Raw genomic sequence first — 25,162 nt, 5'->3', positions numbered from 1 at the left:
ATATATTTCTTAACATCAACAAAATTTCTTATTGACCTTTATATTGTCTGGGATCTTGAAACTTTATCACTCCAGATAATAACAAGGATAGGTTACAGCTACCTATATCAGTAGGGAATTTGTCAAAGGATTTATTTCACTGCACACAAAAAAATTCAGATTATATAGAGACATCAATTTCTTTACAAGAAATTTGAACAGTCTTAAAGCAGGGTTTTTATTAACAAATGTTAACTCATAATAGAAATATATGCAAGAGTACTTAATATTTTACCCTACAAATAGAAGTCTTCGAGGGGGGTAGGGGGGGTCGCTCGATTGGTGTTTTTCGGATTCATGGAATCAACTGGACATTTATAAGTGACATATCCACTTCTGTTAAGTTCCATTGATACCAGAATTGGAACAGATGGAACTTGTTCAAAACTTTCCAATTGAGCGTCACCCTAAATTGTAATACTTGATGATTGGGACTACATTTATGTGTCAAGGGTTATCTCTAACCTAATTTTATTCTCTCTTTATGTGCCCTACCTTATTAAAGAAGTGTGTTATATTCCATAATATTGTCTTGTGTTTTGTTATATGTGCTCCTCGCTTCTATATGTCGTTCAACATCTTATCTCTTTTACCTACCCTGTGAATCTTGATAAAAATATGACAAAAAAGTGAAACGGTTGTCTTAAACACTAAATTGTGGTTGGCTTGACAATCTATCAACAAACAAACTTAATAAAATTAAGGCAAAGAATAGTAGATAGGTTCTTCAATTTCTACAGACAAAAAACCTGAGATGTGGTCCAGATCTCCACTATTCTATAAATAGCACTATTATGAATCAAAGCACCAATATTAATAATAAAAACAACTTAAAGAAGCTTAAGAATGTTAGTAGTTTTTTGGGTAGACCCTTTTGGGTAGAAGGGTACCCTTTATATTAAGGATAGTCAATACCCTAAGTTAATTAATCAACAGTTCCTACACCATTATACTATTCCACAACTGTATTTCATGGCCTGGAATTAGGAGGCAGGGTTGCACTTTTATTTGACATTTGGCTTCTCTGTTGTGGACCATAAGATGAGTACTGTTTCGTACCTCTTAAAGTTCTAGAAAAGAAAATAAGATCAATCCTTGTTTGTTGAACATCATGTAACAATAATTCGATAGTCTGATTGTTGAATTTCAAATTAAAGAGTAAATAACGGCTGAAGTACACCAGGTCCAAGTTTTACATTCCATATGAAATCTGAGCGCTTTTTCATGTCAGTTCCATCGATCCAGCAACAGAGAGAAATATAGACTATCTAAATAAACTCATGTACTCTGGAAAAATAAGGATGACTAAAACTTTATTAATATTTTACTCAGCTAATCTAATAGTATTCCCTACTTGACTTTCATCAAATTTAGGAAGAATGTATTAAACAAATACGTACCCAAGGTTTCCAGAGCTGACTATACCCTGTTGTCGAACTTTCTTACTAAGATGTGATACCCAGTTTTTCTGTATAGCAGACGACTCAGCTAATAATAACATTTCTTTAGCTTGTATACTTGAATCATAGTTCACTAGAAAATATACAGAAAATTAAATTCATTATTGTCTTCATCCCCTAACTTCATCTTTCTTTGTAAGACAAGACAATTAATTACTTTAAAAATTTAAAAAAAATTTTTTTTTATTAGAATATAATTTATCTCACCACCATTCTTCCAAATCAGTCTCTTTGACCTGCATTTTCAACAAGATGGAAAAATCTGAGAATATGAGTCTTAGCACCAAAATTGGGGAGTGAAAGTACTTCTAAAATCTATTTACCTTTACAGTAAGCTATAAAATCTTCTTTCTTATCATAATGGTCTTGATGTACCTTTATATGACATCCTGAAATCATGAACATTATCATAGAGATTAATCTCCAGGCATCAACAGTCCTCAGTCTTTAAGACAATAAAACATAAGTCTTGACATCAGCTGTAAGCTTATCAATACCAGTAACAAAACAGTATTACTTTCTAGTATCTTTTTAAAATAAAATATCCCTATAGTAATAAATGGACAAAAAAGAACTTTATGACCCTTTCAATTCATATCAAATTTTTTTCTTATTTTTGTTTTTAAGTGTTACCATTGCTAAATTAATCATTTCCATCATAACTTAGGATAACTTTCATTTAACCATCTATTTAACATGTTGACAGTGTATACTAAATTAACATAAAATATATTTATAACAATTTTATGCAAAGATACTTCTTGAATAACATCTATTACTTTCTATTACAGGAATATAAGGAATTAGTCTTATTGATCTATAACTTGTGCCTCTAATATGACAATGAATGATTATATAAATAGAAGTAACTTACGTTTACATTCCAGTGCTGGTGGTGGATGTATAACATGCCATAAAGCTCTCTGACAAGAATCACAATTAGTTGGTGTACGAAAGTGTAATAAAACAAATTCATGTCCTTTAAACATCACAGTTCCAGATTTATCCTGGAAAATAATGCAAAACATTACCTTTTTTGGTCAAAACATGTTTATGAAATGTCTTAAGGACAGCTTGTTTCAACACAGAATATAGAGATAGACTTAACACTTATAGGAGGATATGGGAATTCCCTTTTTCGCGCATGCGATATTTTTCTATCGGTAAAACGATTTACAAAATTTGGCCGAATTTTTTGATCTCATAAGATTTAGTATTAAATTCATAATATATCATATGATACTTGAATACGATGTTACTACAGATTTGTTTTTCGGTTACAATAACATACACTAGTCAACAATGGCTGTTCATTGACACTTGATGACCAGACTATTTTTAGAGACTTCCGGATGTGACATCGGCTCAAATCCTCCTATAACAATGTTACCGAAAGCATAAAAGTCATAAACAAAGGCTAATTATATTTCTGTATGTTTTTTGGATACATGAGGAAAGCAACTAAAAATTTGTTTGATATTTTGATTTTTTCCAACATTCTGATGATAAAAACAGATTATTTTAAAGGAAGTTTAAATGGTTAATGCTTCAATTATCATAGGGTTATTGTAGTGAGAAGCCACATACTGTATATATAATTAGTAGAAATAGTAAAATTAAAAATTTAGCTTACAGGAGTAGTTTGTTCCATCATACTATCATCTCTTTTTCTATTTTCACCTTCTGTTGCGTATAGAATCTATAACACAAATTTACACAAATAGAGGTATATGTAAAAATCTTTATCTTTAGTTGACCTCCTTATTCTTTCATCTTTATCTTAATTGTAATTCATAAATAAAAAAAATGGAACTTTCTGTTGTTTCTTATTCAGGAATGACTAGTTCAGTCAATTTTTTTTTAGACAGCATCAATAGCTCTCTCTATAGATTTTTAATTGCAACTAATCTAGCCAGCAAGAGTAAAATTATGGTGAACCATCAAAGCCCCTTATGTTATTGAGAAAGGGAATATAGTTAATATTGATCTGTAGAGATATGAATATATAATATACCTGGAATATACGTGGAATATCTTTGGCTTCAGCTCTATAAACATCTCCTTGTGTAACTGATCTCACATGAAATAGTTTACTACAAATACAAATACACAGGTTCTTAAAAGTCAGACAAATCCATTAAACTATGTAAATATTGTAATATTTTTTTAAATGTTTTTCAATTATTACTTGAAGTTCTTACATATTACAAGTTACGATTTAAATATAAGTTTTGTGTGCATGATTGAAACCTATACCTAGGTTAACCAGCAAATCTTTTCACTCATTAGAAAAAAACTACATGTATTGATACTTACTCAATGTCTAATACTAAAACTGGACTGGATTGTACTTTATCTGTTTCATTATTATAAAATAATACTTTACGACTACTAACAACAACATATTGTTTCTGCCATCCATATTTCTGTTTAACATGTCGAGTAGGTACACCTAACCATCCTTCCATATGATCTATAATAGTATAATAACATATAGCAGGTACTATGGAATTTCTAATGGATGAACTAATAAGTCATGTCTTTCATTTTTTAATGAAATTTTATATCCTTAATTATCAGGACAGCTGTCAAACAGTCAGTAGCAAACTGGACCTTACAGTCTCAAGTATGTGTTCGTCCAAGTCAGCCTCTCCGATTAGCATCACTGACAGAAGGACACATTGTTGGAAAATATGCCTATATCAGGACAAAAACGTCTCTTGGTTAGTGAGCTCCATGAGCCCCCCTGGCTCCCTACATTTTGATAGAGGTGAGAGAGTTGAGAGCTTGCAAAAAATAACACCAATCTTATATGAACTTCCAACTCCCTATACTATACAAATTATATGAAAATTAGTAAGTTTACAATCATAATCTAAGTATAGGGGAATTAGCCCTATATTTAGATTATTCTGTTTCAATTAAGGAAATGTTCAACAATTACCTGTATTTTCCACAATTGTTTCATCTAGATTACTACCACTATTAACAGAAGCTGTATCAGAATTATTAAAAGCTAATTTTTGACGAAGTTGTTCTAATTCAGCATCTTTAGCATCAATCTCCATCTGTAATTTCTGACGACTTAGAGTTTCTTCATATACTGTCTGTTGACCTTCCAATATTTCTCTTTGTAATTTTTCACTCATTTTCTTGTATTTTTCTTTTTCCTGAAAACAGATCATGTATGGAGTTTAAAACAGATAGAAAATAACCCTTGCCCATTGTTGAAAGTTTGTCCATTTTTACTGTAGACTCTATATCATATCAAAATTCTTACCATTGTTAATTCTTGCTGTAATCTTCTATTTTCTTTTTCTTTTTTCTTTAAATCAGCATCATTACCCCCTTTCTTTTTACCACTACTACGAAATTCTTTTTTATTCATAATTTCTGCTAGTTTATTTACAGCCTGCAATCATAGATTTAGAAATTACCTAGTCTGAGGGGATATTTGAACCTATTGCACATTGGCAAGATAGATCCCCTGAAGGCAGTGATATCACAGCACAAAATTTGAAGACAATAAAGTCATTCCTTCCTTCTCAATTTTGTTCTGGGTTTTGCCTCTATCATAGACTTGGATACTCTATGTTTAACTCAATAAATATATTTACTCTAATGTCTCATCTATTCATTTATTACACTTCAATGGCGTCCAAACAAAACTGGCAGACACATGATCAGATTACAGGAATTTAAAAAATGTTAAAGTAACAGTAAGTAATAATGAAAGATATGAGATAATGTAAGATGTAATTAAGGTTTGTATAAATCAAGTAAGTAAAGGAATAACAGAGGTTAACACTCTAGATGACAAAAATCTTTATTTCCACAAAAGATGCCTTGTATAATCACTACTAACATAAAAAGAATATATAAAACAATATAAATTGACAGTACCTGTGTTTTCTTAATTCTCTCTGTTTCTAAATCTTTCTTTAATTTGTCTACCTCCCCAGCTAGAGAGCTATTCTGGGCTAAAAAATAATTTCAAAACATATTATAGTCAACCCTCAAACAGTTAGCAGTATGCTGTTAGCCCTGTTATTGTCTAGTACAGACTAATAGAATAAACTATAAAAACACATTTTAAGGAGAAAATACACCCTATAGCAAATTAAGTTAATAAAAGGGGATTATGAAATCAAAAGTTATTTTAATATTACCCTCTGATAATTCTTTAATTCTATCACTTAAATCTTCATTAACTGTTGTTAGATGATCTATGGTATCATTCATATTTCTCTTAGAATCATCCAACTAGAAAGAAACACGTATGGTTAAATTCAGATAAACAAATTTCTGTTTTCTATTCCTGAACAGTCCATGATCAATGTCAACTAATGCCACACTAATGTCCACAATAAATCAGGTCAACAATTCCCAACAATTCTGATCTGCTTCATTTGCGTATCAAATTCCTCAGCTATAAGTAAAGATAGCTTGCCAGGTAAGGTAATATACGCCCACTGGCAGCTTTGATTTTGAACATAAATATTTAGCAGTACAGTAACAATCACCAGTATGAAATATTCAACCTTCAGTCATACACTTCTTTTGAACTCTTTAGGGCGATAATGAATAATATTGAGTATGAGTTATTGCCCTTGTTCTTGAAAACGTGTTCAATTTTTAGCTCATGAAAACTTTAGAAGGCAAATATTCAATCTTCAGCGCGGGACTGAATAATAAAAGCAAGTTTTGTCAAATTCCAGCAACAATCATGCCTTTTAGTGTTAAAGAGCTAAATTTGAAAGCGCTTTCAAGAACAAGGGCAGTAACTCATACTAAATATTTTTCAATTCTTCTGATTTTCAATAGGGTTCATCCTTGGGTGATTACAAACATTCACACCAAGTTTCATCAAAATTAGTCAAGAATTGTGCCTTCTAGAGTGATTACAAGCTAAAAATTGAACTTGTTTTCCAGAGCAAGGGCAATAATTCATACTAAATATTTTTGGATTTTTCTGATTTTCAATAGGGTTCATCCTTGGGTGATAACAAACACTCATGCCAAGTTTTGTCAAAATCTGTCAAGAATTGTGCCTTCTAGAGTGTTTACGAGCTAAAAATCGAACGCGTTTTCAAGAACAAGGTCAATAACACATACTAAATATTTTTTGATTCTTCTGATTTTCAAGAGAGTTCATCCTTGGGTGATTACAGACACTCATGGAAAGTTTCGTTAAAATCCATCAAGAATTGTCCCTTCTAGAGTATTTACGAGCTAAAAATTGAACGTGTTTTCAAGAACAAGGGCAATAACACATACTAAATATTTTTTGATTCTTCTGATTTTCAATAGGGTTCATCCTTTGGTGATAAACAAACACTCATGCCAAGTTTCCTTAAAATCCATCAAGAAATGTCCCTTCTAGAGTGTTTACGAGCTAAAAATTGAACGCGTTTTCAAGAACAAGGGCAATAACTAATACCAAATATTTTTCAATTTTTCTGATTTTCGATGGGGTTTATCCTTGGGCGATAACGAACACTCATACCATCAAAATCTGTCATGAATTGCATCTTCTAAAGTGTTTACGAGCGTTTCAAGAACAAGGGCAATAACTCATAGTAAATATTTTTTGATTCGTCTGATTTTCAATAGGGTTCATCCTTGGGTGATTACAAACAACCATACCAAGTTTCGTCGAAATCAGTCAAGAATGGTGCCTTGTAGAGTGTTTACGAGCAATTGTGGACGGACGGACCGACCGACGGAAAGAAGTGACGGCAATATACGCCCCCCATTTCACTGATCACTGATCAATGAAGGGCTTATTGTATTAACATAAATTGCAGTAGGCCTGTTTTCACTCTATATTCTAGATGAAGGAAAGGTAAAACTTACTGATGATTTGAGATTTTCTGTTTTATTCATGTCACTTCTATGCTGATTCATCAGGTCTTTAACTTCTAGTTCTAAGATAGTTTTTTCTTTTTCTACATCTAATAACTGATCTTCAGCTATCTGTCTAGCTAGTTGTTCAGAATCAGCTTTAGCTAATGCTAGTTGTAACTGAGCACATAATGATTCTCTGTGGAAAAAAACATATACATCAATTGCAAGAAAAGTTTAGGTGGATCAACGGCTGCTAGGCAATCAAGGGCAATAGGTTTGAATTCGCCTCAAATAATAAGCTGGATTGTTGTCTGCTGCAAAAATAAGTGCCATGTTTTAGAATTCTCCTTAAGGTAAGAAAAGATCTGATTCTGTCAAAGCATATGATTATCTTACTTCTCCTCAGTAATATGAGTTTTATCTGAGGTCAGATCTGTAATCTTTTTATCACTGAGCTCTACTTCATCTTTCAATTCTTTAACTTGAGTCTTGTATAAAGACTGAAATATAACAAAACAAACATTAATCAAATAGGCCTCATCGAAACTACAGTTTGTGCTCTCATTGTAGCTATTTTCATCTCATTCTCACTTCAGCAGGCCAAATTTACTGAATTTGTCTACAGAAAGCATGTTGTGGGGATATAAATTTGTGGATTCTGGATGAAATCAAATAATAGTTTTACTTACAGAAAAGTATGATTCAGCTTCCAACTGTTCTTGAGCATCTCGTAATTGAAAATCAACTGATGAATATTCCCTATAAAATAATAAATATGTATGTCAATAAATAATGTTTTTTTCAAGAAGTATATTATAATTTCAGATAGGATGTCGACTTCTTATATATCTTAGACATTTGTCAATAAAAACTACATATCAAACCTATATTTTGTTGATATTGTACAACATAAATTATCTTTTAATTAAACATTAAGGAAGGATATTAATGAACTTAAAACATGAATACAACTTAACTTTTCAGTAGAATAGAATAAGACTTACTCTTTCACTTTCTTTAATTCCTCTTCTAATAACTTCTTTTCATGTTTTAAATCATGTAGTTCTTTATCTAGTGATTTCTCTTTGGCCTTAGCTTTATTGATATCCACATACTGATTCTTTAAATCACCTTGCATTAAATTACGTCTTTGTACTTCCTGTTCTACTTGTAAAGCTAGATTTTTACACTGAAAAATAATAATTTACTAATTTCAACCTTATTTCAAAGATAACAGTATTATAAAAGCAAAACTATATCAGTTTCAAAAAATCTTGGTGATGATTTAAATTAGCAAATCTTAAGTCTAAAAAATACCCAAAGTTGTTGGGGTAGGTATGAAATGAGCCCAGAAATATATTGAATTCTTTATTCAAGTAACATGACTAATAAAATAAATACATCATATTCTGTAGAACAACAAGATAACTTACCTTCTCTGTTTCTGAATGTAATTGTGACTGAACACTTTGTAATTGAGACTGAGATTGACCTAGATCTAATTTTATTGCACTCATTTGTTTTTCTGTTTCTAATAATTTACTTTCCACTTTTAATCTAGATGTCTTCTCTTTTTCTAATTTAGTTGAGATTTCTAAAATGAAAAAAAAAACCACAATACCAATTACATGAACATTAATTTATGATAGCTTGCCAGGCAAGGTAATATACGCCCACTGGCAGCTTTGATTTTGAACATAAATATTTAGCAGTACGGTAACAATCACCAGTTTGAAATATTCACCATACAATTCTTTTGAACTCTTTAGGGCGATATTGAATAATATTGAGTATGAGTTATTGCCCTAGATCTTGAAAATGTGTTCAATCTTTAGCTCGTGAAAACTCTAGAAGACAAATATTCAATCTTCAGCGCGGTAATGAATAATAAAACCAAGTTTTTTTGAGCTACAAATTGAACGAGTTTTCAAGATCAAGGGCAATAACTCATACTAAATATTTTTTCGATTTTTCTGATTTTAGGCTTTATCCTTGGGTGTTAACAAACACTCAAGCCAAATTTCCTTAAATCCGTCAAGAATTGTACATTCTAGAAAGTTTACAAGCTAAAACTTGAACGCGTTTTCAAGAATAAGGGCAATAACTCATACTCAATATTTTTAGATTCTTCTGATTTTCAATAGGGTTCATCCTTGGGTGATAACAAACAACCATACCAAGTTTCATCGAAATCAGTCAAGAATTGTGCCTTGTAGAGTGTTTACGAGCAATTGTGGACAGACGGACGGAATGAGGTGATGGCAATATACACCCCCCCATTTCATGTGGGCGTATAAAAATGCTACTCCAATAACGACTAGCCCACAATATGCATTTTTGGCAATTTTACAAACACAGCAGCACTAGTCTTGCTTTTTTTTTAAACTTCCACTTGTCCAAAAGATCTTTTACATGAAAAGACTGTAGAACCAAGGAGCTAGTCACTTTATCATAATCTTGTTTCCACAAAAATTCTTCATGCTAATAATATATTGTTAGTTTACCTTTGATAGATTCTACATTAGCAGTTTCGTTTGATGTTACCATTCTTCTCTGATCAGCTTGGTAACGTTCTTTTATATCAGTATGTACCTGTATTTCACTTTCTAATCTTTTCTTATAATTATCTCTTTCTAACTCTGTACTCACACGACTCTACAAAATATTAGTTATCAACAATTAAATTATATATTACAATTGGTTATTTTATCTAAAATCCACATAGCTTAAAATGTATATTTGGTATAGTTATTACACACTAAATTGTTCAAAATAATTTAGAGAAAGATCTTTGCCCATTCCACAAAAAATCTATGATCAATTTTGTCACAAGTAAGGTATTTATCAGTGTAAAATTCTACACCCAAGACAAATTCTTATATTAAAGACTTTGAATTGAATTACCATAATAAGCACTGGTGGGTGTTGCTAATGACTTCATAAACACGCTTTGATTTGTCAATTTGACATCTCTTTCTGAGAGTTCACAAAGCTTAATTGGAAATTGGAAATTTATTTTATTTCTCAAACGCTATTCTAGAAAATAGACTTCCAGAAAATTTAAACGGCAAAATGAAAGTTTCTATATTTCTAACAAATACTAAGATCTAACATGACACTGAAGTAAGAATACTTTATACAAACCTTTTCTAACTTTATTATATTTTGTTGAAATGTTTGAATATCATTTAAATATTTCTTCTCTTTCTCTAATAACTGTTGTTTTTCATCTTGTAATTGTCGTATTTTCTCTATAATATATATTGATTAGGTTATAATAGGTTTACATTTACATTACTGAAGTACAATGGGCATCTGACCCAGCACACTTAATAATAGGCTACAAAATATCAATCAAGTTCAACAGGGGGGACCTATGTTCAGATGAAGATTGAATACATATGCATTTGTTCATTTAGCCAGAAGAAAAGACTTGTGTTTAACTAATCAGTTGAAAAAACTTGTGTTTTACTAGTCAGTTGAAAAGACTTGTGTTTTACTAGTCAGTTGAAAATACTTGTGTTTTATTAATCAGTTGAAAAGACTTGTGTTTTACTAGTAAACTAAAAGGACTTGTGTTTTACTAGTCAGTTGAAAAAACTTGTGTTTTACTAGTCAGCTGAAAAGAATTTTGTTTTACTGGATAACACTTATGATCAATTAGTCAGCTGGAAAGATGAATAACAAGCAATGGGAGGACTAAACATCAGACAGTAAAATAGTCAAAACTAAATAAAGTTATATACTTCTACTAACCTTGTAATTCTGTGGAAACACGATGTTCTTCATTCAGATTATTACGTTCTATTTCTAGTGTATTTTGTAAATGTACTATATCTATATCTAAATTCTGTTTAGTTGATAACATATCACTATATTTAGCGTTTAATTCTGCTATGTGATTATCGGCTATAGCTAATCTCTGAAAATAAAAAGCCATTCCGATATAGAGTTTGATACAGTCTCAAACTTAGTTGAGCAATGTCATACAAAATGTTTATTACTTTTCCCTTCTAATTTTTTTTTTTTTTTTTACAATGATACTCATATCATGTTTTCAGAATATCCCTGAAAATTCATACCTGTTGAAGATCTGTACAAGATTTTTTATATCTATTAGCATTTTCAGTTTCTACTGCTAACTTCTGATTAATATCATTAACCTAAAAAAAAAAAATTTAATATATGAATGCTAAATAGTTATGGAAATTCACCCGTAGCGTATGATCTTAATCAGGTGTTGCATTGATTACACTTAAAGTTATGTCACAATCACGAATGCATGCACATTTTTTGTGTGTAAATGCCACATTCAGACATCTATGTTGATACCAATACAGATCTACTGGTATTGTTGAAGTCTTAATAGAAAAAGTTTTAGAAAAAAATGAGCTGAAGATGCAGCTCAACATGTTTCAGAGATAGAATTACATATGGAAATAGGGATGTATAAATTTGCAATATTTGTACATTGAATGCAGAAGAAAAGTCAAAGCCAAGACACTGAACATAACACTCACTGTTTTCTCTAGATTTGAAGCTTTCATATCATTATGTTGATTGTTGGAAGAGATTTGTAATCGAACATTTTTTTCACTTTCTAATAATCTCTCTGTTTCTTTTAATGACTGCTCTAATTTCTTCTTACTAGTCACTTCAGCATCTAATTTTCTTTGAGCCTAAAATAATTTTTAAAAAATGTCAACATATATAGATATGAGCAAATAAAACTCAAGTCATTTTTCCTCAATATATTTATCATACAGGTATAGACAGTGGAAGAGCTCAATCAGTAGCAAGTTTGATAAATGTCTGCATGGCAAATAGGTGCCAGGGGTTCAAGAGACAGCTTTCAAATAACAGTAATAGGAGCTATTAGTATCCATACCTCTTTTAGATTATGTTTAATCATAGCTACATTCTTTTCTAATTGAGTACACATTTGTTTTAATTCTACTTCTTGTTTGGTTAATAGATCTAAATCTTGTTTGGCTTTCCTACAAACATAAAAGAAAATAATGGATATCAGATTATTTGACATGTAAATTAACAGTAAATGTTATGTTGTGGTCTAAAAAGTTCAACAAAAGTTACCTCCCTTTAGATTAGTTTGAGTAGCTTGCTCCTGTTTTCATGCCTTGGAAGGACAATAAGGCTTCTCTAATTTTCAATCTACATAAATTTTCAACAAAAAGAAGCAGAGAAGGCATGTATTGTAACATCATATAACACTGAAAATCAGAACTAATAATTATACCTTGAATAACACATAAAATTTAACGAGAATAGCAATTCGATGCCTTCACTTTACATTTATAAAAATATTTCTGATTTTACTTACAAATATTTTCCTTCAAAATCATCCCTGGAGTTTTTACTACCAACATCAGCCTAAAAATAAGATTTTTCATTAAATATTTTTGGGCAGATTTATTTTAGTTACATATTACACAAATGTAAAAAATATGAGTCATTTTTGTTTTAAAAAGTAGGACATTTGACTCTGCATGATTCAGACATGTATACTGTTTGTAGTCATATCGTAGTATTCTATGATTTAATGCCTTCTTAACAAGAGTTTCTTCCTATCTAATCAGAGATAGTTGCTTGCCCTTGTGCTTGAGGGACAGGAAGTAAGAGGAGCCTTGATAGAGGAATCATATTAATAAATAATGTATGAACTTTATTGTTGAAATCTTAAGGAATCTTCCACAGAAACCATCCACAGAAAAATAGATACCAGAAGATATAATTATATATTCTTTACCTTTGAATTATTTCTGGGACCAGATAATAATCTGAAAATAAATTGAATTCATAAAGATACATTATCTCTCAACATTTTCAAAACTCTATTCTATAAAGAGCAAGAAGTAAGTTTGATTTATTTTTGATTTGGTATACAGACAAGATTATTTTTCATGTCAAAATTATATTGTCATTATAATCCTGTATATTAAAGCTATCAATTTTATATTATGACTTACTGATACTCTTTGTTATAAGTAAAACCAACAAAAGGGAGATGATTTCCAGCAAAAGCTTTGGGAGGTTGAAATGTTTCATTAACATTGTCGTCTTTTTCAATATCATCAAAATTACTAGTATCTATATCACTACTTAATTCAGGCACGACTGGTGGTACACCTACAATATATACAAAATTATAGTAACAAAAATCTAATAAAACTGGTACATTTTAATAAAAAATTAATGTCTGAAAGGCTAATATCACAGATTGACACTTCCAAGCTTAAACCAGGCACGACTGGTGTTACACCTACAATATATACAAAACAATTGTAATAAAACAGGTTCATTTTATCAAAAAACTATTTCCAAGCTGGCAAATATAAACAGATCAGCATCCCTGTCTATTACACATTTCACAACACATGTCAGCTCATCGGAGTAAATGGAGTAAAATATCTAACCAATTCTAGTCAATGACAGGTAAAAAACAAGTTACAGGATTATCTAAAATAAGTTCACTAAGAAACCTGTAATATAGCAGAATTCTTAACTTACTCTTTCTAATGTCAGACCACGTCCATTGATCTGTATTAAAGAAATTATGTCTTTTAATCTCATGAACACCATTTCTACCCAATCTCTCTGTTCTGTAATATAAATAATTCAGAGTTACATATACAGGTTCAAATTGCATGAAAAAGATTAACACTGATTAAGAATATGAGACGACACAGAGTATCATGTCCTACTCTGCTGAACCTGACTGGCAACGTGATATAGTGTGGATAGCCCCACTGTTTCAATTTGAACTCTATGGAGATCTTCAACATACAAAGCGTCTTATTTAAGAACTAACATGGTAAAAAGTCAGAGTTAAAAGTATGGTCTACTAAATGATACGGATACAAATGAGCATAAATTCCAAGGTGAAGATCTTTGTTTCATATATCTATCACATTTCACAGCCTCTCTATGGCTTACCTTTCAGTAAGGAAGGCACATATGAGACTTTTAGCTTCTTCAGATACTTCTATATCAGTAGGAAATTGTAGAGAATGTTTATGATCCATAATTTTACCATACGTTCCTACCAGAGAATCAGCATAGAATGGCGTGTCACCTAAAATTAGAATTCTACAGTTGTAATTTTATTACTCAAACAAGCAAAGTTTCTTAACATGTTTCCAGCAAATTAAAAATGTTTGAATAATGATGTTGATAATAGTGGGTTACTAAAAAGTGCCATTGTTGTCAAACTATACTTACCCACAAGCATTTCATATAAAAACACACCAACCGACCACCAATCACATTCTCTGCCGTAAACACCTTCACCGCCCTGTGATTTTAATACTTCTGGTGAAATATAATCTGGTGTACCAACAGCTGTATCAGAGCGTACTAGACCATCCTACAAATAGCAATGCATAGCATTTTAAACGATTGATACCATTGTGGTTTTATGTTTACAACTACATGCTAACCCACATAATATATTATGTCCTATGAAGTTACAATGGAGGTCTTTCAATACAAATTCAACTAAACTTTTGATAAGAGATATAAGGTCTTGTGAAAAATATAAAATTAAAAAAAAAAAAAGACAATAACATACAGAATCCATTCTCATACAGGTACCAAAATCAGCTAACTTTAAATGACCATTGGCATCTAGTAACATATTGTCTGGTTTGACATCTCTACAAAATACAGTTTACATGATTAATAATGAAAATTGTAATTTGTAGCTATTCATTCTCATCTGTCATCATAGACTTGACAAAATAAATGTCATTTCTTTACTTATGTTTTCTATACAGGTATTTAATTCGCTATATATTCCAACTCTAACAAAGATGAGGCACAAGAGCTCACAGACAAACAAGAAAAGTGATTAATGCTCCGGTATTAGACATAGTTCAAGGGTTCCATTTAGGTTATTTGTTGGAGCAAGATGTGTTTTCTATCTTTCTTTCAGCAAGGCAAATCCTTATTTTCGTAAATACTGATCCTTTCCAAATAACTAAACATGAATACAAACCTATGTATAAATCCCATGGTATGAATGGCATCTAATGCCAAGACGACTTCAGCACAGTAGAATTTAGCCCATTTTTCAGGTACATCATAGTTACTCATCAAATTGACTAAATCACCACCAGGCATATAGTCCATGACCATATAAAGATGGCGCATATTTTGAAATGCAAAATGTAACTGCACAATCCATTCACTATTAGCATTAGACATAATCTCTCTTTCTTCCCAGAAAAAAGCTGAATCAGATCTCTTAATCTGGAAAATATATGATACAGGAAATAAATTTATGATTGAGCCTTAAATAGAACCTATTTATGCCTTTTTGGGCCATTTATGGCTTCTTTTTGCACCATTTCAATATTTTGTCTAATGCTCATAGTTTTTTTATACAACATAAATAAGCTTAACTGTACATGGCGTCTCTATCCCAAAACACTGCTATTGATATTTAAGGTCTTTGTGATGGTATAATTTGGTTATTAGGGCACAGGGAAAAATTTCTTTCAAACATATAGCTGATGAGCTAACATGAAATAGAATCAAAAGCACAAAAAAGAACAGTATATACTTACCATTTCATACTTATTCAATAACTTCATAGCATAAACTTTCCGAGTTGAGATATGCCGAACCTACAATGATATAAGTTTAATGTTTAATCCTCGTCAATAATGACCAACGCTATTTCTAATTTCAGAAATGTTTTGCAGTTTATTGTTTAAAAATTATAATATTAAGTTCTGTATTCATCGTGCAATGAGTCACATGATTGCACCCTCCAATTAGAAATTCTGGTGCCTTACAACCTATACTTCTATCAATTACAAGGTAATACAGAAATCTAACTTACCAATTGTACTTCTCCAAATGCTCCCCTTCCTATTACTTTAATTTTCTGAAAATCCTCAGCTCGAACTCTCTTTTCTTTAAGAAACTCCACAGCCTTTGAATCTGATGATGAAATAAATTGAATAAAGTAAGTTGTTACATGGATGTGTAGGAGTAGGATGTATAGACATAGCTTTACAGAACAACAACCACAAGTTAAAGTTTTCTGCAACATTCATCTCATTAGTTTTTACTTAAAAATTATTTTATCATATTTTCAGTTCAGTATAACAGCAGGTTTAAATTTTGTCTTTCTGGATATCCTTGGCTACTATTAACAGGTATTAATAATAAATTTCAAGAATTAAACTAGATCAGATATACTTATTTCAACAAATTACTATGCTTGTACCTTATATTTAAACTTTACTTACACTTATTGAGAAAATTCTCAACATTCTTATTTCTTCTTATAGTAGGATTATCTAAATCTGCTACAATGCAGTATAAACCATCCTAAAACAAAAATTAAATTTTAAATATTAAATTAAAACTCCAGATTTAAATAAATGATCAGGAGCTAGAGGTATAATTTCACTCCTTTGTGTGGAAATGCATTTCTACAAGGAAAATGAGAAAATATCTCTGGCCTTGCTTGATGTATTTGTATCAATATTATAACTACTTAATAAAACTTACCAAAAGTCCATCACAATTCAATTCTGAATTATGATCCTGCAGCTTTTCTTCTAACTGGGCTATTCTTTGTCGGAAATCTGAATCCGACATAACCATTTTAATTTTCTTATGTGGTGTCAAACACCATGAAGAATTCCCATATTACTCTGACAATCAATGTTTATTATGAGATGACTAACATCTCTTTAATCCATAATTCAGTTGTCAAGTCACCTTAACTTCCAAACCTACAATTGTGAAAATTAATTTAAGTCCTGATTTTTTTTTTAGTTAGGCCTATACATAAAAGTAACAAAAGGTTCCAGCCCACAGGTAGTAAAAATAAGCTTTTAATCTAAACAGTACCAGAGTAGGTCTAGTTCTACAAAGGTTGTCATTTATAAGTTGGGCAAGATTGAAAGTTCATTCTGCCTTGATTACTCATCTTCATTACTGTAACAGCTTAGGGCTCATACTCATTCAAAGACATGAAAATGAAAGAAAGGCTTGCAAAATGCCAAAATCTGTCGGAACTTGACATAAGAACCCTGTTACGGTCTTGAAGGAGACAGACAACATCCTGTGCTTTGTATTTGACAATAAAAAATAACAAATGGAAAAGTGAAAATGGCAAGCACTGCTAATAAGGAATTGAACAATAGACCTAAAGATATGGACAAATGGAGCAGTTTTGAGATTTAGTAAAAGCCTGAAGAGCTCAACTTGGAATTGGAACAAGTCAACAAGATCAAAACAGTGGCAATATACTGACTTTTTAGGCAATAACAGGCATCTGAACAGTTCACACTTAGAACAGACAAAGGATAGCAATTACTTCGTTTATTCAACTGTAGAAATTATGACTGAATTTCAACTATAACTTTTTAATTTGGGTGTTTTCCGAAAATACACAAAGTTCTTAAAGTTATCCAACAAAATGGCTTCAGCTTCGTTCCCAACACAACGTACAAATATTCAGATTTCTTTTGTTGTAAACGCCGTTAACGTTTCAAATAAAAATAATATCAAAAGGTGCATCATGACTTTACATTAACCACGATTTAAAGGAATATTTTTTTCGAAATGTTTTTACTATAAACTCAGTATTTTTCTGAAAACCTGACTCACACATTCTCTTGTGACTGTGGTAAAGTGACTTGACTTGTCAAATCGTACAATAGTCAAGTCGGTCCAAAGGAGCGTCAAATCACACCTCTCACGTCTAGTGAAGTCAAATCGTACATTTATTTTTCAACCAATGAAATTGCAAATTGATCGACTATCTCTAAGCTCGGGCCTGGTTTGTTTGAAGATGGCGGCCTTAAGATTTGGAAAATAGAGAAAGTAATAGAATTCAGGTATTGTAGGCCATAGATGCCTTTAATGCTTTATGCACACTGACTCCAGACTAGGTAGGCACCTTATTTTTTCGTGGATTCAGGAGAGGTGTCATATTGTCAGACAGTTTTTGGTCTAATTCTATTCGGAAGATGTCAGGTTTTAGTTTTACCTATAAATTTTATGGATATGAAACTTTGTTTAGTTATTGGTGCTGGTGGAATATAGATCTTCTTAACGTTTCACTTAATCTTGACCATGTAGCTTAGTCTTGCTCACTTTTCAAGACAATGGTATTGTGGCTTTGACAGTTAGAATGATGCCTACTCACTTGTATATGATTATCATTAGCCCAATCAGGTGTAGAAAAGTAGAAAGTTCTTCCAATTCAGGCAAACTTAAAGATGCCACCAAAAAAAACAGTGACTCCTTCAAGGGCAAAGGTACCTGCCAAAGGAAAAACTCCCCCTGCTGGAAAAACTGGTTCAAAGGCTGCTACTAGTAAAACTACTGGTAATAAAACTACAAATCCACAAGGTAATATTTTTAGAATATCACAATATTTCAGCCTGTTTGTTAGAGACTTTCATCAAAATGTGTTTTAGATATCCCTCTACAGTTGATGAATACTAAACTCATACAGCTGTTCTTTCTCATTTTCATCATTATACCGGTACACTGCATAGTGTTTATTCCAATTTGGAGCAGGAAAGTAATATTCCTTTTCATTGAAGATAAAAAGAAATCAACGGCAGATAGTAAACCTAAAGAAAAAGTTTGGACGAAGGAAGATGAAGCTTCTTGTAAAATACAAAAACACGTCAGAGTGTTTCTGGCCAGAAAAAAATTAGAAAGAAAAAGAATAGAAAAAGAGAAATATGAAGAAAAAATGCAGAACTTAGAGAAGGAGGTATAAATTAACAAGATTTATTTCCCTTTAATACAGAGAGAAAATATGAGGCCCCATTCTTTTCTCCCTTATATTCTTTCTCTCTTATCTTTACCTGTCAAGTTGTAACTGACTGAAATTTGCTAGACTTTAAATATTTGCATTGAGAAATCAATCTGTATTCATAATTATTCATATACAAATATTCAAATGCAGATATTATGATATCATTTGTCATATTAAGAGAATGGTCATAAAGTGATTAAGCATAATTTTTTATATTGTAAGATTCCACTATTTGTAATTAGTTGAATTGTTGTACTACCAGATGCCAAATATTAATTCTGAGAAGTGTTAATATGATCTGAAATTTAATATATAGGTATATGGGTTTATGATATGTGATAAGAGGTTATATAAATTGACAATGTGTATTAAATTGACATGTACTGTATGTTTCAGGCGTTTGTTCATATGGTTAAAATGCAACAGGAAGAAGTTGAAAGACAGATGAAAAAAGATGAAGAAGAAAGAAAGAGAAAAAGAGAAGAAGTTAAGAGAAAGAAAAGAATGTTAGAAGCTGCCTATGATGGAGATAATGACTCTATTTTAGATATTTTACAAGAAGTAAGTCCCTTATTTCTAATTCTAATTTGGTCTCTATGGCATTGGACACGATTATTCTGTATTCACTTTATTTTGTTTATACTTAAGATCAGAATTGTGGTAGAAAGCTGTTGCCTATCTAACATAATTTAGACACTGTTTCATTTAGTCATTTTGGCATAGCATGGAATAGCATTTAGATTTTTCTAAAAGCTACCCTTGCTGTTAACAGCTTGATTTTCAAATATTTTCACCATTACCTTCTGTCTAGTGTCTACATAGTCCCTTTTAAGAAGATTTACATGGCAAAGTTATATAGTACAATAGTTGACATCCTGTGAAACATAACACAAAATAGTAGGTGTTCACACATTAGCTGTAGCTCCGTTTTCCACATTGCAAAGATTACATAATTACATGTTAAGACAATTGTGACATTGATCATCAGCTTTGCAACCCCTTCAGAGTCCACATAGCAGATTGTGTTCATTTTGTAAATTTGGATGTTTTATTTGTTTCCCTCAGGTAAGAGAAATAGATGATAAGAATAATATAAGTAAAGATGATGTTATTGGAAAAGCAGTAAGAAATAAACATATATTAGCTATGATAGAATGTGAAGATGCAAATGAAAATACTCCTCTTTCAGAAGCAGCCAGTGAGTTGGAGGTCTTTTCACCTTAATCCAAAATGGAAATCAGTTATTGATCTGTTGAAAGAAGCTCTTAATATTATTTCATCAGAACCAAAATAGCTCTATTGGTTTAAAAATATATTATTACTGCTACCATTAAAGCATGGCTTGGGAAACAAGCCACAGCTCATGCTAACCTGTCTTTTTTTCATGGAGCTCTTAATGTGAGTCTTTGTTATCCAACTTTTTGATGTTTTTTTGTGCTCACTTGATAACTGTTTATTTTTATTATGTAACATGGTTTAAGTTTTATTTGATTTTACTTCTAGGTGGTGGACATGTTCCTACTATTCAGTTATTATTAGATTATGAAGCAGACCCAAATTCCAAGGGCCAGTTCCAGAGAACACCTTTATACAGAGCGGCCTTTGCTGGTCATTTAGAAGCATGCCAGGTAGGTCGTTTCATAAATCTCACCAAAGAATAATATTCAAATATCCAATTTGTTTTGGTGATATTCATTTTGTACCCCAAGGCAAGCTATGATGTAAATTATATCATATTAGTTTTTATTTTGATTTTTTCCCATTACCCTGTAGGTTTTAATTCAAAATGGTGGTGATCCTAGGATGTATGCATCAGATGGACAAACAGCTGAACAGGTTTGTTATTCTAGTATTTATTAGAAGTTGCTTATGTATTTTTTGACAAATTATAACAGAAAAGATCCTTGTACATGTTTTGGAGGTAGTTTTTAAAGACCCAAAAACCTTCTGTCAGAATAGGACTATTTACCTTAAAGTAAGTAATTCACACAAGTACCTGACTCTACAATTCTTTAAGGCTCAGAATTATCCAACATGGCTGTGAACTCATAGTTTTCTCAATTTATCATTTTCAATTTCTTTCTCTTTCCAGTGACTATATTGTTTCATCATATTTTTTCTAATTGAATTTTATTCCTAAGGTAGCCTCAGTACCAGCCATTCAAGAAATGTTACAAAGTTGGGATATTTCCAAAACAGAATCTTTATTGAAAAGAATTGAGTCTTCTAAAGAAAAGAGATTAGAAGAGCATAAAAAACAAAGAGAAGCTGAACAGAGCAAGTAATAACATATAAATCTATTTCAATATGATTTGAACTATTTCCATTTTTTTTCTGCTTTCATCTACTTGTTCATATGTTTATAGAAGATCCATAACAATGCTTCATCAAGATTAGCATTTTTTGTTCTTGTGACAAATGGGATCAAAGAATGCAGCATAATTTTTATATTAGCTAAATTTGATGTCAGAGGACAAGAAATCATGACAATTTCTTTTAATTTTGATTAATGCCATTCAATACTTAAAACTTACCCCAGAGTTAAACATTATCCTAAATTATGAAATTCTGATTATAGATTGGAGGGTGTTGTAGAGGAAGCTTTAAAAGATTATCAGAATAAACAGAAGCAATTACAGACAGCTCATTGTGAATTAAATAAGAGAATAGTAGAACATGATAAAGCAGTATTGGCTGGTTTTGATAGACCTGAATTATTAGTTCAGGTCAGTTTTAGGTTTTATCATCAGCTATGGATGTCATATTTCTCACAACAGTCAATCTGCCAATAACCACTTCTTTATATCAAGGTTCATAAGACTGTACTAACAAAACAACAATTATAGTTGGTTATGATGTCAACAAGACTAATGTGGACATATTGATAAACCTTAGTTTAAAGTATGAAAATCCATACAAATTCTTTGTTTGTTCCCAACAAACACAACTGGGTTAAAATTTTTGGATACTTGAATAGAACAAATTCATTGAGAAATGTAGACTTTTTACATTGATACCTTGCTATGCCTCATCATATACCAGCAGAGCTATTTGTCCATTGATAAAATATTTTCACTGTCAATAAATAGTACTCAGTCAATCAATTGTAGAGCGATAGAGAAATATTAAGATAGAACTTGAATCATATTGTTACTCAGAGTTTCACACTATGCGATCTTCAGGCAACTGACCTATTTTCAGCCTGTGTTTAGATAAATTGATTTTACTTATTGCCTTTGGTTTCAGACAATACATGATGCAGAGTTAGAGTTAGAAACTGTTAAAATACATACAGAGAAAGCTAGAGATAAGTTAGCTCAAGCCAGGTTAAGACTGAGAGAAAAACAAGCTGGAGATGGTAATTGTTGCTGAATTTTTATTTTTTGAAGATTTCTGTAGATAACATTTGTTTTTGAGTGTGCATAATGTTTTGTAATGTTAAGTATTTGATGTTTGATAATTGTATTTATCAATGGAGTTCATTAATAACATGTTTAGGGCCCATCAGTCAGATGACAGATTCTGTGTATATGATATCATATGATAGTATGCACTTTAAGGTTAACGACCTTGTGGGGATGTCATGGTCAAGTGTTTTTTTTTTTTTATATATTATATTTTACAATATAATTATCTCATTATTCTGTAGATGAAAGTGATGTAAGTGATAATTTACCAGGAGTTAAAGTAGCTATAAGAGAATTAGAAGAAGTATTATTAAGAGATGTTGGCAATAAGATAAGAGACTCAGGAAAGTATGTCAGCATTCAAAGTTAATTCATAATTCATGATATAAAAACCAGTGAATAATTTTCCCATTAATACCCAAAATAACATATAAATCTCTGTCTTCAAGTTTGATTTTGAGACAGAGCATGATTACTTTAAGAACACCTGTCGCCACAATAAAAATGTATTTTTCAAACATTGAGGAAAGTATATCATTCAATGATGAATCATAATTTATAATACAAACCATTTATAAAAAAGTTGATAGTTTTCTTATTTGACTTTGCTTTTTAAGAACACCTGTTGCCAAAATGAAATTGTGTTTTTTATTTGCATCACATAACAATTTTTATCCTCCATGGTGTTATTTTTTGTATTTCTCTAGGTGGCCATTGATAATTGATACAAGTGGTCAGGCTTCCACCTTTTTAAGGTATAGAGATACCAATGTGATAAATGCTTTAAGACAACAAGACATGGAACCAAACAGAATCAGACTGGCACTATTAGGTGCTATCAGGTTAGTGTTTTATAACCTAGTTTGATTTACACTAATTTTCTCTTCATAATCTTGATGGGGCTTGCTGGTTTCACTAGTTGATTCAATATAGTGATTCAGGTGTTGACTGTCAGATTGAATTACCTGAATAACTGCCTCTTCAACAATTTCAACTAATTTACACCACTGATTGTATGATAAAGTGAATTAGTCAGGTTTTTACAATGATGAGAATACTAATTTAACAATATTAGTTCTGTTGACAAGTCACAGAGTTCAATCAGGTGAGCATACCCTGACTTGCTAGAGACACCAGTTTCAGTACTTAAATAGTTCAGTACATTAAATGGATGCAGAGTTGACAAACTCAGTAGTAGAGTAACATCAGGTGCTATGTAATGAACTTGAGATTTTCTAACCTGATCTTGTAATGAAATAAGCCCTGGATGTTAAGACAGGAACCTAAATGTTATAGTTTGTGCATATGATCCGCAGTTTGTAAGAAATTGGCAAATAAATCTTCATTAACCATATGGAACACCTGTACCTTTGGAACAGTTAGTATATTATCCACATCTATATTGATAATATACTATCATTACTAAAGAAACATGATGTAAAATATGTATTCACATCATAATATAAGCTATACTCTACAACCACATGTTGTATTGCTGTGAGTACAGTTTGTTGTACATGTATATTTAAAGGTATGGTAAACCACTAGTTATAGATATGATGCAAGTTGATATGTATGAAGTATGTAGAGATAGATTTGACGAGGTACACAAAGGGTTAATGGACTCTATTTTAGACTCCAGCCTTTTAAAAGATGAAAAGTAAGCTTTTGTTTTCTGTTCTCATATCTGATATTAAAATTTTGCCATCAGTATCACTTTCCAGTATGATATCAAATCGTCCAGTGCCAGTTTCAAGGCCTTTGTTAACATTCTTACATGACATATATGTATTATAGATGAAGATGTGGTGATTAGGATAGCTGCAATTGAGATCTGTCATGTAGTGTTGAAAATATTTAGGTTTTAACTGTCTAAGAGTTATTTCCCCTTTGTCTTTAGATAAGGAGAGCCTGATAATTAACATTCATTTTATAAAAAAAAAAGAGAAAAACCCCTAATTTGCAACCTTCCATGGATGTAAATGTACTCTTCAGTAAGGAAACATTTAAGTCAACCAAATGTAGCATGTATAAACGTTCTTTTTTTATATTTTTCAGATATCTTTCATTAGTAAAACCTGATGATGGAGAAGAATATAGTCACACCAAACATTTCTTTGTGGAAAATTTTAAGTTATTTATTGTCTGTGCTAATCCTTACCCCTCAGAAAGTTTGTTAAATCAGATGTATCCTATTAGAATTATTCTTCCTAGTTAAAGCAACAAAATATATATATGATTTTCCTATTGGTGACAATTTTAAGATTGGTGCACATGACCTCAAAGTATAAACTGCTGTTATCTTCATTTAAATAACATGTACCTACCTGATTGTTATCTTTCAATTTTTAAGCATTTTCTGTGATAATTAAATAATACTTGTTGAAGTAGGGGCTGCCCTAAAACTGCTTATTTTCTGTGATAGTTTTGAAAAACCCAGGGATTGTTTTTAAAGCATTAAGGTGTACCTTTCAAGAAGTATATATTATTGAGTGATGTTGTTTATATTTTACGTCTGTTATTGATTTAATAATATATATACTTATTCTTCATTGTATGTTTTATTTATCTAGTGTGTATACCTTACATTATGTGAA

The 25,162-nt window shown here is 31.2% G+C and overlaps 2 protein-coding genes across 2 annotated transcripts; one reads left to right on the top strand and one right to left on the bottom strand.

The window, feature by feature from the left end:
- Nucleotides 1–1,423: 1,423 nt before the first annotated feature.
- Nucleotides 1,424–17,765, bottom strand: LOTGIDRAFT_215457 (hypothetical protein; the record flags this gene model as incomplete). The annotated part of the gene is made up of 34 exons (XM_009056528.1): nucleotides 17,638–17,765; nucleotides 16,887–17,113; nucleotides 16,622–16,703; nucleotides 16,210–16,310; nucleotides 15,932–15,991; nucleotides 15,361–15,614; nucleotides 14,935–15,019; nucleotides 14,586–14,730; nucleotides 14,301–14,439; nucleotides 13,875–13,966; nucleotides 13,334–13,493; nucleotides 13,114–13,144; nucleotides 12,799–12,931; nucleotides 12,235–12,338; nucleotides 11,867–12,025; nucleotides 11,429–11,509; nucleotides 11,103–11,268; nucleotides 10,491–10,597; nucleotides 9,851–10,001; nucleotides 8,780–8,940; nucleotides 8,351–8,535; nucleotides 8,036–8,105; nucleotides 7,743–7,846; nucleotides 7,356–7,542; nucleotides 5,669–5,762; nucleotides 5,403–5,479; nucleotides 4,780–4,911; nucleotides 4,444–4,669; nucleotides 3,816–3,972; nucleotides 3,514–3,592; nucleotides 3,133–3,198; nucleotides 2,374–2,506; nucleotides 1,823–1,888; nucleotides 1,424–1,572 (listed from the first exon to the last, which is right to left on the bottom strand). The coding sequence occupies exons 2-34, from the start codon at nucleotides 16,980–16,982 to the stop codon at nucleotides 1,424–1,426; spliced, it is 4,032 nt and encodes a 1,343-aa protein (XP_009054776.1). The 5' UTR covers nucleotides 16,983–17,113; nucleotides 17,638–17,765.
- A 415-nt stretch (nucleotides 17,766–18,180) lies between these two features.
- LOTGIDRAFT_215456 (hypothetical protein) lies at nucleotides 18,181–25,117 on the top strand. The gene is made up of 14 exons (XM_009056527.1): nucleotides 18,181–18,223; nucleotides 18,596–18,740; nucleotides 18,938–19,113; nucleotides 19,555–19,719; nucleotides 20,224–20,356; nucleotides 20,662–20,786; nucleotides 20,932–20,994; nucleotides 21,300–21,439; nucleotides 21,737–21,884; nucleotides 22,405–22,516; nucleotides 22,808–22,913; nucleotides 23,273–23,407; nucleotides 24,097–24,225; nucleotides 24,624–25,117. Exons 2-14 carry the CDS (start codon nucleotides 18,608–18,610, stop codon nucleotides 24,781–24,783), a joined length of 1,725 nt encoding a protein of 574 aa, XP_009054775.1. The 5' UTR covers nucleotides 18,181–18,223; nucleotides 18,596–18,607; the 3' UTR covers nucleotides 24,784–25,117.
- The last annotated feature ends 45 nt before the right edge of the window (nucleotides 25,118–25,162 follow it).

The sequence above is a fragment of the Lottia gigantea genome (assembly GCF_000327385.1).
Source record: "Lottia gigantea unplaced genomic scaffold LOTGIsca_28, whole genome shotgun sequence".
NCBI lineage: Eukaryota > Metazoa > Mollusca > Gastropoda > Lottiidae > Lottia > Lottia gigantea.
The sequence above is the reverse complement of the archived record's forward strand: the minus strand, read 5'-3'. Positions and strand labels throughout refer to the sequence as shown.